Raw genomic sequence first — 18,192 nt, 5'->3', positions numbered from 1 at the left:
AAAACGGTCTTTGGCTCTTTGGGAGTTACCTGGTTTATGCCTCATCTACATCTTGTCTACTTCTAAGGTAAGATAATATTATCTATAACACATTTATTTTATTTGAGGTCAACAGAATGCAACAGCATATATTCATGGCCAAATCTGTGAAAGGTTCAAAATAATTACTATTGTTTTACTTGAAACTGACTTGCTTTGTTTCCCTTTAGTTTTGGAATAACTTTGTGATTTGATTTTCTTTTCTCAAGACTTAAGGTCCTTAGGTTCTGAAATCTACACTTCCAGTAATTTTAACCCTAATGTGTGCTCATAATAAAAGGCACGAAAAATCTATTTTATTCAGTGTTTTGATTGTGAAAATCATTCATTTATTCATTCATTTAATACATTGTTTGTATCTTGACTGTCAGCCAAGTGTTATTCTACTTACTCAAGTTAAAACAGGGAAGTAAAAAGCATAAGAGGAGAGCCTCTTGGAGCTTATACGGAAATAAACAAATAAGAAATGGAGAAGTCAGAAAACCATAAAATTATTGTTCTTTGAAATATCAAAGAGCTGGAAAATTGAGAGTTGATCATGCATTTTAGAAAAAGATCTTGACACGTTTTCACTAATAAAATAATAGTTATTGAATTGGTGGTACAAGTTTTAAGAGAACAATGGTAAACTTCATAAGAAAGGAAAGAAATTAATCTTTATTTTGCATTTAATCTGTGTAAAAACTGTAATATGTCATTTACTTTTTGCGGGGTAGGTATGTTTATTTCCACTTTTGACAGAGTAAGAAACAGTTTCAGTAAATTTCCAAACATCAAATCCCCATGAGCACACAAATACACACACGCACAGAGTTCTATCCATGGAAGCCACACACCCTACAATGGAATTCCAACTGACTTGTAGTTTAAGTAGTTCTCAGGTAGATTGCTTATATATTATGTTTGTTTTGTTTATAATATTTCATAAATAATGGAGTGTATCAGAGATGGAGTTATTACAGATAGAAAGGAAAATTAGTTCAATAATCACTGATATAAGAAAGGTGCTTCAAACATGGTTACAATAGGAAGTCTAATTTGTATTAACGCATGCATTGTTGTATTTTTTCCCTTACATTATAAGCAAAATTTTATCATCAGTTTAAAATGTGTGAAATAGATGATATGGTAGGAAGAATAATGTCCCCACAATCTGTGAATATATTACCATATATGGTAAAAGGGAATTTGAACATGTGATTGTTCACAATTTTGAAATAGGGAGATTATCCTGGTTAACTGGATGAGTCCAATGTAATCAAAAGGGTCAGATAGAGAAGATGTTAGACTGGAAGCAGAGAGGTTAGAGAATACAGGAGATGCTGTGATACTGGCTATGAAGATAGAGGAAGGGGCCACAGAATAAGGAATGCAGGTGGTCTTTAGATGCTGAAAAAGGCAAGCAAACAATTTTTTTCCAGAGCAGGGACACAGACCTGCTAATACATTTTCAGCCAATGTAACTTATTCTGCAGTCTGTTCTCTGAAACTGTAAGATAATAAACTTGTGTTGTTTACAGACAACTAAAAATGAGATAATTTGTTACTATAGTAATAAGAAATCAATACAAATAGGGTGTTAAAAGAGTATGAGTGAATTGATTTTATACATACAATCAACTCCACTTGCCAATATCCCCCAGCTCAGCCCAGATAACAATTCTTGTAAGGCAAAAATAGCTCAATAACAGTGTCTCAAGCATCCTCATGTCTGTTGTTCTGCTGTGGTTTGGAGATTTCTTCACATTAAAAAAAAAAAAAAAACAGACGTGAAATAATGACTCAAAATACATCAGAGATTCCATTCAGATATGTTATCAATGAGATTAGAGTTGAAAAATATAGAGAAAAATATACAGATGTATTGACAAATACAGAATATTTGTATGGGAATGCTTATTAATTTTCAATTTCTTTCCCTTGCAGAGGAAACTTTTCCATTTTCATGGTATATGGAATACAGTTGGACAAGACATTATACGCATAATCAGAAACAGAATGTCTTTAATGACACATAAGATTTCAAACTTAATTTAATTTAATGCTGTGAGCATTAAAGAATATTTGGTTATCCTCCTCATCCTTCTCCTTCTCCTACTGCTTCTTTTCTTTCTCTCTCTCTTTCTCTGTGTTTCTCTGTCTCTTTCTCTCTCTCTCTGACTACACTTATACAATGGAGAATTTTACACATGTCTCAGAGTTTGTTTTACTTGGATTCAGAGGTGGTCCGGGAACGCAGACTCTGCTATTTCTGACCTTTTTGATCCTATATGTTATAGCCTTGGTGGGGAACTTTGGCATGATTGTAATTATCAGAGCTGACGCACACCTCCACATCCCAATGTACAACTTCCTACAAAGCCTTTCCTTGTTGGATATCTGTTATTCTTCCACAATTGCACCTAGGGCTCTGGTGAACTGCTTGAAAGAGGACCGTACGGTTTCTTTTGGTGGGTGTGCTGCTCAGTTCTTCTTCCTGTCTCTTTTTGGTACCACAGAGGCATTCCTTCTGGCTGCCATGGCATATGACCGCTTCATTGCCATCTGTAACCCGCTTCTGTACTCTGTGAGCATGTCTCACCAGGTCTGTGTACTGTTAGTGTCAGGGTCCTACCTGTGGGGTGTAGTGAATGCAATCACTCAAACAACAGTGACATTCAGGCTGCCTTTCTGTGGGTCTAATGAGATCAATGACTTTTTCTGTGATGTCCCTCCACTCTTGTCCCTCTCATGTTCAGATACCTTTATAAATCAATTGGTCCTTCTTGGTTTGTGTGGCTCCATTATTGTCAGCACATTCTTAATTATTTTGGTCTCATACATCTACATCATCTCAACCATCCTGAGGATCCGTATAGTGCAGGGACGCCAGAAAGCTTTCTCCACATGCGCCTCCCACCTAACTGGGGTGTGCTTATTTTTTGGTACTGTTTTCTTCATGTATGCACAACCCAGTGCCATCTTCTCCATGGAGCAAAGCAAGGTAGTGTCCATCTTTTACACTATTGTCATCCCTATGTTGAATCCCCTGATATACAGCCTGAGGAACAAAGATGTAAAGCAAGCTCTGAGAAGAAGCAAACAGAAGCTGTCTTTGTGATTATTGTGGCTGTGTATCTCATAAACCATCCTGGACTTCACTCTGAACCACTGATACTCATATGGATTGTGTTTTAGGAGTAGAGAATTCCTGGACTTCTTAGTCTCACTGTCGAAGACTGTGGTTGAGAAGATAAAGGATATTTTAATTATCTTTATATGTCTAACAATGCCAAATCAAGGTTTGAGAATAACATCACGAATAAAATCTTGTAGACGAGAAGAATGGATGATTGAATGGACAGATATTTGTGAGTTTTTTTTAACCCATGTATTATATAACATCTTACTCAAACTCCATCAGAAAATAACTACATAAAAATCAATTCTGTACTCTTATTTTAAAGATTGATAAAATGCTTATCTTGAATATAGCTCACCAAGTACAGATATAGACACTTCTCAAAGGAAAAGAAAAACAAAGTGCTTCAATATTTTACTAAAATAAATTAGAAATATCTAAAATAGTAATTGCTAATTTTTCATATTAAAACAAATAAATAAAAAATTAGATGATTTTTATTAATGTTTTATTTTTAAACAGCTTTATGGAGGCATAATTGACATGCAATAAATTGACATAAGTAAAGTGTACAGCTCATTATCTTTTAACATATGTATACACCTGTGAAACCATCCCCACAATCAAGACAATGAACATATCCGTTATGCTAAAAGTTTCCTTGGGTCACTTTCTAATTCTTCCTTCACTACCCCAAGCATACTCACCCCCACCCCCCAGGCAAGCACTGATCTGTTTTTCGTCACTATAGATTAGTTTACATTTCCTCCAGGTTCACATAAATTTAATTGTACATCACATACTCTTTTTAGGAGAGAAGGGATATGGCCTCTTTCATTCAGAATAATTATTTTGAGATTCATTCAATTTGATGCACATAGCTTGAGTTTATTTGTTTTTAGTGAATAATTTGTTAAACACTCTTTTGAATTTATTAAACAATTTTATTGAATAATTTATTTTTATTAAATCATTTTGTTGAATAATATTTCATTGTATGACTACACCACAATTAGTTTATCCATTCACCTATCAATAGATATATAGGATTTTTTCCATTTGTTGATTATTACAAATAAATTTGAGATGAACATTTTTTGTGTACACATATTTATGTTGACTATGCTTTAATTTCTCCTAAGTAAATGTCTACGGAGTGGAATGATGGGTCATATGGTAACTGTATATTTAACATTTTAAGAAACTGCCAAACTGTTTTCCTAAGTGTTTGCACCATTTTACATCCTCACCATCACCATGTGAGAGCTTCAGATACTCCACATCTTCATTAACATATGATATTGTTGGACTTTGACATTTAATCATTCTAATAAGCCATTCTAATAAGTGTAATTAAATTATTTTGATTTAATTTGCTAAGTGACAAATGATTTTGAACATCTTTTGATGTGCTTATTTGCCACATATATATGTGTGTGTATATATATATGTCTTTGATGAAGTATCTCTTCCAATCTTTTGCTCATTTTTTCCCATTGAGTAGTTATGGTCTTATTGAGATCTGAGAGTAATTTTTATATGCTAAATACACACCCTTTATATGATGTATGGTTTCAAATATTTTCTCACAGGCTGTGGCTTGCCTTTTCATTCTCTTAACAATGTGATCCCAAGAGAAGAATTTTTATTTTTGATTAAATTCAATTTTTTATTTTATGTATCAGTTGTTCTTCCACTATCTTCTGTAAAATAATCTTTGCCTAATCCAAGGTCACAAAGGTTTTCTCCTATTTATTTCTCCAGGTTATGGTGTTTGGTATATATTTTGGTCTATGATTATTTTTAATTTTTTATATGGTGCAACAACTAGATAAAAGTGGGTTTTTTATTTTGTTTTGTTTTTTTGTGTGTGCATATGAATCCAAATGTTTCAGCATAATTTCTTGATGACAGCACCCTTTCTTACTGAATTGTCTTTGGATTGGTGTCAAAAATCAGTTCCTCATATATTTATATATGTCTTTTTTCTGGACTTTTGATTTTGTTATATTAAACTATTTATCTATCTTTATAAAAATATCGCACTGTATTGATCATTTTATAGTAAGTCTTGAAATCAGGTAGTGTAGTCCTCCAACTATTTGCTTCTTTTTCAAAGCTGTTTTGGCTATTATAGTTGTTTTTTTCTTCTCCACATGGATTTTAGACACAGTTTGCCAATTTTTATATAAAAAAGACTGTAGGAATTTTAATTAAGATTAAATCAAATCTGTATATCAATTTGAAAATATACGTCATTTCAATAACATTGAGATTTCTAACATGAATACAGTCTATCTCTCCTGTAGATAGGAGAGATTTCAAAATTCTGTAAGGTCTGTCAATATTTGTGTAAAGATGTTTCACATTTTTTTCAAGATTAATCCCTAAGTGTTTCATGTTTTTTATGCTATTGTAAAAGGCATGTTTTTCACAATCTCCATTTTTTTTTGGACATTGACAGCACATAGACATATAATTTATTTTTACATAATGATCTTGTATCTTTTAAACTTGCTAGACTCAGTTATTATTTCTAGTAGCGATTTCGTAGATAACATCAGATTTTCTATTTATGCTATCAATATCATCTACAAATATAGCTTTATTCCTTCTTTCCAATCTGATAACTTATTTTTTCTCTGTATGACTTTTTTTTTTTTTTTTTGCCTTCTAGGGTTGAATAGAACCTCTAGTAAATTTTGAGTAGAATTTATAAGAGTAGAAATTTTCTCTTGTTCTTCATCTACAAGAAATGAAGATTCAATCTTTCAAAATTAAGGATGATGCTAACTGTAGGTTTTTACATATAAATCTTTTATCAGGTTGATGGAGATCCTTTTTATTTCCAGTTCTATGAGACTTTCTATCAGAATAGATAGTTAATTTTGTCAAATGACTTTTCTGATTCTACTGAGATAGTCATAAGATTTCTCTTTTTTAGTGTGTTCATATGGTGAATCGCATTGTTTTGTTTCGTTTTATATTAAGCCACCTCTGCACTATTTGAGTAAACCCGATTTGTTTGATCTATTGTCATTTAAAAATATTGTTAGTCTCAATTTGGTAAAATTTTATTTAGAATTTCTGAATCTGAGTTAATAGGAACATTAACAATGTGATTTTCTGTATTTGTCTGGTTTTGGCATCTGGGCAATGCTGATCTCATAAAGTGAGTTGGAAAGTATACTCTCATTTTTAATATTTTGACAGTGTTTTTGTAAACTTGGTTTCATACAATTTACCAATGAAGACATCTGGTCCTTGAGCTTTTATTATGGAAAGGTTTTTCTCTAAAATTTCAATTTCTTTAGTAGATATAGGGCTATTCATGATATTTACATCTTTTTAAATGAGCTTTAGCAGTTTGTCTTTCTAGAAATATGTCCATTTCATCTGAATTGTGCAATTTACTGCCAAAATTTTCTTTATTTTTAATTCTTATATTCTTATATTTTTAATATATTTAGAATATATTGAGAATTCCACTTTTGTTATTTAAAATATAGGCAATTTATATCTTCTCTCTTTTTTCACTGAGCGGTCTGGCTGGAAATTTATCCATTTTAATAATCTTCGCAGAGAAACAGTTTTTGGTTTCCTTAATTTTATATATTAATTTTCTATAGTCTATTTAACATGTTTTCACTCTGATCTTTATTATTTCCTTTCTTCTGCTGCTTATATGTGTCAAATTTGCAGTTATTTTTTCTGGTTTCTTAAAGTTGAAGCTGTAATCATTGATTTGAAACATTTCTATTTTTTTCTAGTGTATGTTTTTAGTTATTAGAAAATCTCTAATTACCACTTTGGAGCCTGCCCCAACCAATTTTGCGTTTTTGTTTTTATTTACTTCAAAATACATTCTAATTTTGCTTTTCTTTCTTTAACACATGGGATATTTAATAATGTGTGATTTAGTTTACAAATATTTGGATACTTCCCAGATATTTTTCTGCTATTTATTTCTAATTTAATTTTATTGTAGTTTGAGACTATATTTTTTATAAGTTGAATTATTTTAATATTTTTGTGAATATGATTATCCTTTGTATATTTTCCATGTACAATTGAAAAACGTGTAATATTTTGTTGTTGTCTGGAGTGTTCTATAAATGTTAATTAGGTTAAGTTAGTTAATTATGTGGTATATATTTTATAATTATATATATAAATATATAAATAATTATATAACATAGTGAGCTTTCTAGGCAAAATACAAGATTTTCATACATGACTAAAAAAGAAATACATCTACCTATTACCTTGTATATGATGAAAGCATATAAAATATAAGGGAGCTAAAACGTTATTTCTCATTGTGGAAAATGGTAAGCTAGGCAAATTCTAAAGATAAAAAGATAGTTACACCATATTAGTATCACAACAAATTAGTTCTTAAGACAAATATATGTCCTAATATAAAATGATACCATATAGTATTAAAACTTAAGTTTAAGAGTAAAAGAAAAAATATATAACATAATCTAATCAGAATATAGACTCAAATATACAAACAAAATTTGATAAACTATTAAGAGAACTGGATCAGAGAGAGAGCTTTCTACAAAAGCTTTTCACTATAGATCAAGCAAAAATAATTTAGAAAAGATGTAGTACTTAAAAAAGCAAAATAAACAATTAATAAACAATTAATCTAAAAATTTAAAATACCAAACACACATGAAACATATCTCACTTTTACTTCATCCTATGTCATAAAGCAAGGCTCAACAAATTTCACAAGATTATATTCTGACGTTAAAATTCTTTTACCAAAAATAAATTCATTTATAAATCAAAAATAATTAAAACACTCCACATTTAATATTTAAAAGTAATCCACTTCTCAACAACTATTGGTGAAAATCGTAATTAAACAGGTAATACTTAGACCCGAATGAAAATGAAAGCATGCTATAACAAAATTTGTTGAAAATAAACAACTCTCATACTCTGCTGGTAGGGAGTGCAAACTGGTGCAGCCACTATGGAAAAGAGTATGGAGATTCCTCAAAAAATTAAGAATAGAACTACCATAGTATCAAGCTATTCTACTGCTGGGTATTTATCCAAAGAACATGAAAACACCAACGCATAAAGATACATGCACCCCTATGTTCACTGCAGCATTATTCACAACAGCCAAGACTTGGAAGCAACCTAAGTGTCCATCAAGGGAGGAATGGATAAAGAAGATGTGGTATATATGCACAATGGAATACTACTCAGCCATAGGAGACAATGAAATCCAGCTATTTGTGACAACATGGTTGGCTCTTGAGGATATTATGCTAAGTAAAATAAGTCAGAGGGAGAAAATCACATACTATATGATCTAACTCATAACTAGAAGATAAAAACGACAACAATCACATAGAGACAGAAATTAGATTGGTGGTTACCAGAGCAGAAGGGGGGAGTGAGGGGGGGGCGAAAGGGATGATTAGGCACATGTGTGTGGTGATGCATTGTAAGCAGTCTTTGGGTGGTGAAAGTGATGCAATCTATACAGAAATCGAAATATAATGGTATACACCTGAAATTTATATAATGTTATAAACCAATGTTACTGCAATAAAAAAATAAAAAAAAAAAAAGGAAAAGAATGGTAAAGCAGTTCCTAGGGAAATTTCTAGCTTCTTATATTTACATTTGGAAGGAGACAAACTGACTGTTAATTAATACCTAATTTTAAAATTTAGTAAATATACATTAGAATAATAAAAAACAATAACTCAGGAATGAAATACTAATGGGGAGAATAAATTAACAAAATAAAAAACAAGGATACACTAGAGAAGATTAATATAGTTAAAAGGGTTTGTGGAAAAAGGTTAATAAAATTGACATATCTGTGGAAAGATTGATAAGAGGAAATAAAGAAGAGACAAATAACTATAAAAATTTGAAATTATTATAAATGTCTTAGAAATCATTAAAAAATAAAATAAATACTCTATGAAACACAATGCTAAGGCATAGCAGATTTAGACAAAATGGAAATATTTTAAAATAAGTTAAAATTTCTAAAACTGGCTCCAGAAGAAATGTAAAACCTAAATCATCCTACAATACCATAGAAACTCAGGCAAAGGTGGAAAACATTTCCACAAAGAAGATATACAACATAAACACATGCTAAGGAGAATTATACCCAATAACCAACAAATATATATGTTCCAATGCTTACAAAGTCTTTTAGAGAACAGATGAAGTAGAAAAAAAAATCCAGAGAGGAAATCAAGGTGGCGGCGTAGGCAGACTCTGGACTCACCTCCTCCCGTGGACCCAGCCAATTTACAACCACTCGTGGAAAAATTACCCCTGAGACAGAACTGAAAACTGGATAAGAGGAACTCCTGCAACAATGGACAATGCTAACTGAAGTGGAAGAGGCAGAGACTCCCTTCTGGAGAGAAAAAACGCTGCCTTCACAAGCAGCCAGCTTCACTGCCGCCCAGGAGCAGCCCAAAGGTACACAGCCCTCCCTGGAGGCGTGGGGCCCCGAGCCAGGGAGCGCGTCCGCTGTGGGCATGTTGTGGACCCAGCACAATCGAGGCGAGTGGCATAATATCTGACTTTGCCTGCTACTAAAACATTGGGGAGTACTCCTAGAAAAGCTGGGGTTCACAAAGAAAGTAAAACCGGCACTTAAAGGGCCCACACGCAAACTCACCCGTTTCAGAAAGCAACCTAAAATCACCAGAAAGAAAGGTGCACAGTGTTTTGGTGAAAAGAGACTCACCTGATGGACCCTGAGTGCATCTCGGTGAGAGGTGAGACCTCTCCGGGGACTGGGACGTTGGCGGCGGCCATAGCTATGACCTGGTGTGGGCCTGCTGACACAGACGCCATTGGAGTTCTCCCTGGGGCCTGCTAGCCCAGGTTTGCCCCACCTGCTAGAGCACCGATTTAATCCAGCTCAGCCAGAGCAGGCAGCCCACCCTAGAGACTGGCCACACCCAACAACAAGCCCTCAGGCAACTTGTGGGCCTGCATAGATTGGTGACTGGATTCTCTGTAGCCTGGCAACTGAGCCGACTTCAGCGGGGCAGGGTGAGCACAAGGAGCTGGTGGAGAGTGTGGGGCAGTGGCGGAGTGTGTGGGGCTCCTGCCTGGGAGAGACTGGGTCTGCTTGGGGAGGTCGGGGCGCACACACGGGGCAGGACTGTGTTGACTGTGTGTGTGGACCTGTGGGCGGCAGGGCTTGTCAGCTGCAGAAGACTTGTGCTTCTCAAAGACCCACACAGGGGGTTTGCCCCACCTTCCAAAGCCTGAAACAATTGGGTGCTCCTGTGCCTGAGGCCAGCCCCACCCAGGTGCAATCCTCTGAGAGCTGACAAGAGACCTAAAGGCTGGAGGCTTATAGCAATTGTAAGGCCCTGATCCTAACAACCTGCCACACTGGGGGCCTACTCACTTAAAAGAAATACTGCAACACAAATGTGGTATTAGAACTTGCAGCCAACTGTGCTGGGGCTCCCCACACCTGATAAAGAGACTGAAGGGCCCACAACAACTACAAGCAGCTGAGAACTACAACAGCTGGCTAGGAGCATAACTCGGCCTCCCTGGGTGCCTACAGGGAGAGCAAACAGGCCACAACAGAAGGACACATGTAGCCCACATAGGAGTCACCCCTGAAATATTGAGAACTGAAGGAAGCACACGGTAGGCCTCCTAAGCCATCACTTACATAAGGTCACCTACCCAAAAGCAGGAGACGTAGCAGACCTACCTAATACATAGTCACAAGCACAGGGAAAGAGGCAAAATGAGGAGGCAAAGGAATACATTCCAAGTAAGGGAACAGGACAAAACTCCAGAAAAGGAACTAAGTGAAACAGAAATGAGCAACCTACGTGACAGAGAGTTCAAACAAAGAGTGTTAAGGATGCTCACTGATGTGGGGAGAAGAATAGAAGAACTCAATGAGAATGTCAACAAAGAAATGGACGATATAAAAAAGAACCAATCAGAAATGAAGAATACAATACTGGAAATGAAAAATTCACTAGAGGGACTCAAAAACAGAGTAGAGGATACAGAAGAACAGATGTGTGAGCTGGACGAAAGACTAGAAGAAAGTACCCAAGCTGAACAGGTAAGAGAGAAAAGAATTAAAAAGAGTGAGGACAGTCTAAGGGACCTCTGGGACAACATCAAGGACACTAACATCTGTGTTATAGGCGTCCCAGAAGGAGAAGGGCAAGACAAAGTGGCAGAGAATCTATTTCAAGAAATAATAGATGAGGGCCGGCCCAATGGCTTAGCGGTTAAGTGCGCAAACCCCGCTGCTGGCGGCCCGGGTTCGGATCCCGGGCGTGCACCGACGCACCGCTTCTCCGGCCCTGTTGACGTCATGTCCCACATACAGCAACTAGAAGGATGTGCAGCTATGACATACAACTATCTACTGGAGCTTTGGGGGGAAAAATAAATAAATAAAATTAAAAAAAAAAAAAAGAAATAATAGATGAAAACTTCCCTAACCTAAGGAAGGAAACAGACATCAAGGTAGAGGAAGCACAGAGAGCCCCAAACAAGATAAACCCAAAGAGGCCCACACCAAGACACATCATAATCAAAATGTCTAGAATTAAAGATAAAGAGAGAATCCTAAAAGCTGTCAGAAAATGACAAGTTACATACAAAGGAAACCCCATAAGTCTATCAGCTGACTTCTCAGCAGAAACCTTACAGGCTAGAAGAGAGTGGCACGATATATTTAAAGTGCTAAAAGGAACAAACTTACAGCCAAGAATACTCTACCCAGCAAGGTTGTCATTCAAAATGGAAGGAGAGATCAAAAATTTGCCAGACAAGCAAAAATTAAAGGAGTTTGTCACCAAGAAACCAGTGCTACAAGAAATGTTAAAGGGACTGATTTAAGGGAAAAGAGAAGACCACAGATAGGAAAAATTATCTATTTCCATGATAAGAGGGTAATGGATACAAATGCACAAAAAAGAGGTCAGATATGATATCAAAAACATAAAAGGAGGGAGGAGGGGAATTAAAGAGTAGAGCTTTCAGACAGAGGTCAAAGTAAAGAAACCATCAATTCTGTATAGAAGAAGAAAGGAACAGAGAAGGACTACTAACACACTGAGGAAAAAAAAGTTAACAAATGGCAGTAAGTACATAATTATCAATAGCTACTTTAAATATCAATGGACTAAATGCTCTAATTAAAAGGCATAGGGTGGCTGATTGGATAAAAAAACAAGACCCATATACATGCTGCATACGAGAGACACACTTCAGACCTAAAGACACTCACAAAATGTAAGTGAAGGGATGGAAAAAGATACTCCACACAAATGGCAACGAAAAGAAAGCTGGGATAGTAGTACTCATATCAGACAAAATAGACTTTAAAACAAAAACTGTAAAAAGAGACAAAGAAGCACATTACATAATGATCAAGGGAACAAGCCAACAAGAGGATATAATGCTTGTAAATATCTACGCACCCAATGTAGGTGCACCTAACTATATAAAGCAATTATTAACAGACATAAACAGAGAAATAGACAGTAACACAATAACAGTAGGGCAATTTAACACTCCACTTACACCAATGGATAGATCATCCAAACAGAAGATTAATAGGGACATATTGGCCTTAAATGATACACTAGAACAGATGGACCTAGTAGATATATACAGAGCATTCCATCCAAAAACCGAAGAATACGTGTTCTTTTCAAATGCACATGGAACATTCTCCAGGATTGATCACATATTAGGCCACAAAACAAGTCTCCATTAATTTAAGAAGATTGAAATAATACCAAGCATCTTTTCTGACCACAACTCTATGAAACTAGAAATCAACTATAGGAAGAAAATGAGAAAAGCCACAAATACGTGGAGATTAAACAAAATGCTACTGAACAACGACTGAGTCAACAAAGAAATCAAAGAAGAAATCAAAAAATACCTGGAGACAAATGAAAATGAAAATACGACATGCCAGAACTTATGGGATACAGCAAAAGCGATTCTAATAGGGAAGTGTATAGCAATACAGGCCTATCTCAACAAACAAGAAAAATCTCAAATAAACAATCTAACAATGCACCTAAAGGAACTGGAAAAAGAAGAACAAACAAAGCCCAAAATCAGTAGAAGAAGGGAAATAATAAAAATCAGAGCAGAAATAAATGAAATAGAGACCAAAAAAACAATAGAAAAAATTAATAAAACCAAGAGCTGGTTCTTTGAAAAGTTCAACAAAATTGACAAACTTTTAGCTAGACTCACCAAGAAAAAAAGAGAGAAGGCACAAATAAGCAAAGTCAGAATTGAAAGAGGAGAAATTACAACAGACACCTCAGAAATACATAAGATTATAAGAGAATACTATGAAAAGCTATATACAAACCAATTCCACAATCTGGAAGAAATGGATAAATTCTTAGAATCATACTACCTTCCAAAACTGGATTAAGAATAAGTAGAGAATTTGAATAGACCAATCACCAGTAAGGAGATTGAAAAAGTAATCAAAAACCTCCCCAAAAATAAAAGTCCAGGACCAGATGGCTTCCCTGGAGAATTCTACCAAACATTCAAAGAAGACTTAATACCTATCCTTCTCAAACTCTTCCAAAAATTGAGGAGGGGGGGAAGCTCCCTAACTCATTCCATGAAACCGACAGTACCCTGATACCAAAACCAGACAAGGACAACACAAAAAAAGAAAATTAATCAAAACCAATATCACTGATGAACAGCGATGCAAAAATCCTCAACAAAATACTAGCAAATCACATACAACAATACGTTAAAAAGATTATACACCATGATCAAGTGGGATTTATTCCAGGGATGCAGGGATGGTTTAACATTTGCAAATCAATCAACGTGATACACCACATTAATAAAATGAAGAATAAAAATCACATGATCATCTCAATAGCTGCAGAGAAAGCATTTGACAAGATACAGCATCCATTTATGATAAAAACTCTGAATAAAATGGGTATAGAAGGAAAGTACCTCAACGTAATAAAGACCATATATGAGAAACCCACAGCTAATATCAATGGTGAAAAACTGAAAGCTATCCCTCTAAGAACAAGAACCAGACAACGATGCCCACTGTCACCACTCCTATTTAACATAGTACTGGAAGTCCTAGCCAGAGCAATCAGGCAAGAGAAAGAAATAAAAAGGATCCAAATTGGAAAGGAAGAAGTGAAACTGTCACTGTTTGCAGATGACATGATTTTATATATAGAAAACCCTAAAGAATCCACCAGAAAACTTTTAGAAGTAATAAACGAATATGGTTAAGTTGCAGGATACAAAATCAACATACAAAAATCAGTTGCATTTCTATACACTAACAACGAAGTAGCAGAAAGAGAAATTAAGAATACAATCCCATTTACAATTGCAACAAAAAGAATAAAATACCTAGGAATAAACTTAACCAAAGAGGTGAAAGAGCTGTACATGAAAAACTATAAAACATTTCTGAAAGAAATTGAAGAAGCCACAAAGAAATGGAAAGATATTCCGTGCTCTTGGATTGGAAGAATTAACATAGTTAAGATGTCCGTACTTCCTAAAGCCATCTATAGATTCAATGCAATCCCTATCAAAGTTCCAATAACATTTTTCACAGAAATAGAACAAAGAATCCTAAAATTTATTTGGAACAACAAAAGACCCCGAATAGCTAAAGGAATCCTGAGAAGAAAGAACAAAGCTGGAGGTATCACACTCCCTGATTTCAAAATATACTACAAAGCTATAGTAGCCAAAACAACATGGTACTGGCACAAAAACAGACACACATACCAATGGAATAGAATTGAAATCCCAGAAATAAACCCACACGCCTATGGACAGCTAATCTTTGACAAAGGAGCCTAGAACATACAATGGAGAAAAGAAAGTCTCTTCAACAAATGGTGTTGGGAAAACTGGATAGCCACATGCAAAAAAATGAAAGTAGACCCTTACCTTACACCATACACAAAAATTAACTCCAAATGGATTAAAGACTTGAATGTAAGACCTGAAACTATGAAACTTCTAGAAGAAAACATAGTCAGTACCCTCTTCGACATCGGTCTTAGCAACATATTTTCAAGCACCACATCTGACCGGGCAAGAGAAGCAATAGAAAAAATAAACAAATGGGACTACATCAAACTAAAAAGCTTCTGCAAAGCAAAGGAAACCATCAACAAAACTTAAGAACCTAACAATTGGGAGAAGATATTTGCAAACCATACATCTGATAAGGGCTTAATCTCCAAAATATACAAAGAACTGATGCATCTCAACAACAAAAAAACTAACAACCCAATTAAAAAATGGGCAAAAGACCTGAACAGACATTTCTCCAAAGAAGATATACAGATGGCCAACAGGCACATGAAAAGATGTTCAAAATCATTAATTATCAGGGAAATGCAAATCAAAACTACAATGAGATATCACCTCAAGCCCGTCAGAATGGCTATAATTAACAAGACAGGAAACAACATGTGTTGGAGAGGATGTGGAGAGAAGGGAACTCTCATACACTGCTGGTGGGAGTGCAAACTGGTGCAGCCAGTATGGAAATAACAGTATGGAGATTCCTCAAAAAATCAAGGATAGAACTACCATATGATCCAGTTATTCCACTGCTGGGTATTTATCCAAAGAACTTGAAAACACCAATGTGTAAAGATACATGCACCCCTGTGTTCATTGCAGCGATATTCACAATAGCGAAAACTTGGAAGCAACCTAAGTGCCCATCAAGGGACGAATGGATAAAGAAGATGTGGTATATATACACAATGGAATACTACTCAGCCATAAGAAACGATGAAATCCAGCCATTTGTGACAACAAGGATGGACATTGAGGGCATTATTCAAAGTGAAATAAGTCAGAGGGTGAAGGTCAAATACCATATGATTTCCTTCATTATGTAGTAGATAATAACAACAATAAACAAGCACATAGAGACAGAGATTGGATTGGTGGTTACCAGAAGGGAAGGGGGGAGGGATGAGGGTGAAAGGGATAATTCGGCACATGCGTGTGGTGATGGGTTGTCATTAGTATTTGGGTGGCGAACCTGATGTAATCTATGCAGAAATAGAAGTATCATGATGTACACCTTTAATTTATACAATGTTATAAACCAATGTTATTGCAATAAACAAAAAATTTAAAAAAAAGAAAAAAAATCCAATATATTTAAAACTTGCAATGCATCTTCATACTAAACCATATATTGACACTACAATAAAGAATGTCACAGGTCAATCCTTCTAAGAGACATATATTATAAAACAGTAAAATAATAAGTCATTAAAACTTTATGACTAAGGTAGAATTATTACGTAAGTGTAAATTTGCATCAGTATTATGAAATCTATTACAGAAAATCAAGACACTAGTAATAAAAAAAATGGGAACAAAATTAAAAAGGCACTCACTGTCAATTCTCACTCCAGGTCCAGTCCTCCCCCATTCTTTTCCATCATGCTTTCTGTCCCCGGAGGCTGACCCCTATTGACCACGCCAGATCTCCCTTTCCCTCTCACTTCCTTATGGGTTGAGCTTTTTCTACTGGATTTCAGAAAGAAATAAGAGAACATAAGGAGAGAGGCATATCTTTAAAGTAGTTTTGGACTCTTGTATTTACAAATTTTCTGATGTTTGTAATTTCATATTATATAAGGGCGACAGAATAAAATGTTTTTTATTTTAAGAGGACTGGGTAGAAATATGTGTTTAAAAACCGACAATAGTATACAGATACTGAAATATCTTGTGATATGCCTTAAAGAATAGTATAAATATTGTTAATATTATCAAGAAAACTCTATAATCTCTGAAAAAATGCATTTTCAACAGAAAGATTTTTTTTCTGATAGTGTAGGTAATACAATTACAATAGTAGGCTACATGGATTCCAAACTTGTGTTAGTTTTCCATTTGAATAGGTTCTGAATATATAAGCTTTACATAGTTTTCACATCTACTATCCCTCTTTAGAAAATTAGTTTATATGGGAAAGCAAAGTTGATTTTTCACAGAATAACAGCTAGATTCCAAAGTGCTGACAATAACAGATTTAAAAGGTATATACAGACATTTTCTATCAAATTCTACGGCTTTTCTTCCTTATTTCATATGATGATCATATACTTATTTCTCTTGGGACATAAAAACAATGCTAATTATATCTATTTGGTTTATAATTGTAGTATTTTTAAATTTGTACTGAAATAGTTGTCATAGTCTTCAGAATAATAAGTTATGACATTCTTGTTAGATTTCATTTTATCTGGTGTAGTTCAAAGTAACACGTGTATATTCAGAAAACCAAAAACTGACTTTTTCTATTTTCTTGTTTTTTATTACCCTATCTAACACAATCCAGGAGATTTACTGTTTTATAAACAGTTAAAATATTGTTTTGAGTGTACAATGTATTATGAATGATGTAGAGGGCAATAAAATAAAACAGGAAGCATACAAACAGATCATGTGTGGGGCACCTCATCCTAAAAATGAGAAAAGATATTAAGATTGTCTCAATATAGAACTATATAAACTACTTAAAACAAAAGTTCAATTCAGAGGGGAGAAAATCTCCTAGAAAACTTCTAGAAGAGAATTTTTCTTCTAACCTAGTTGACAGAGAAATGTTAAACACAATGAATTAAAATCAGGATGGCTAAGAAGAATTTCTACTATTATCACAACTACTCAAAAGTATACTGGGTGTTATTCTCATGAAAAATAGTAAGAGTATATAAACAGTTTTTTTAGAGATAAGAATTTAACAAGTTAACAAGAGTCCTCGATATGTAATCAATATACAAAATTTATAAACATGTTTATATACTACCACAAACTTGGAGATATTACGTTTTAAATATTCCATTTTAAAATGCATCAAAATATACAGTTACTTTGTGAATATATAAACTATTAGCAAGATATATTGGATAAAGAGAAAACTTAATTTAATACAATGATATATCATGTTAATTAATAGA

The 18,192-nt window shown here is 34.4% G+C and overlaps 1 protein-coding gene and 1 long non-coding RNA gene across 2 annotated transcripts in view; one reads left to right on the top strand and one right to left on the bottom strand.

Moving 5' to 3' along the window:
• Nucleotides 1–10,436, bottom strand: part of LOC101400910 (uncharacterized) — a 112,601-nt gene extending 102,165 nt beyond the window's left edge. Inside the window, exon 1 of the long non-coding RNA XR_015555470.1 lies at nt 9,909–10,436. This is a non-coding gene — a long non-coding RNA (uncharacterized LOC101400910). The remainder of the gene's footprint in view (nt 1–9,908) is intronic.
• On the top strand, nt 2,172–3,139 carry LOC101394680 (olfactory receptor OR9H1). Its single transcript, XM_004439337.2, has one exon. The coding sequence runs from the start codon at nt 2,213–2,215 to the stop codon at nt 3,137–3,139; it is 927 nt and encodes a 308-aa protein (XP_004439394.2). The 5' UTR covers nt 2,172–2,212.
• Nucleotides 10,437–18,192: the final 7,756 nt, after the last annotated feature.

The sequence above is a fragment of the Ceratotherium simum genome, chromosome 1 (genome assembly GCF_057802395.1).
Source record: "Ceratotherium simum simum isolate JZ-2026a chromosome 1, ASM5780239v1, whole genome shotgun sequence".
In the NCBI taxonomy this organism is placed as follows: Eukaryota; Metazoa; Chordata; class Mammalia; order Perissodactyla; family Rhinocerotidae; genus Ceratotherium; species Ceratotherium simum.
Note: the sequence above shows the minus strand (reverse complement) of the source record. Positions and strands in the feature narration are given on the sequence as shown.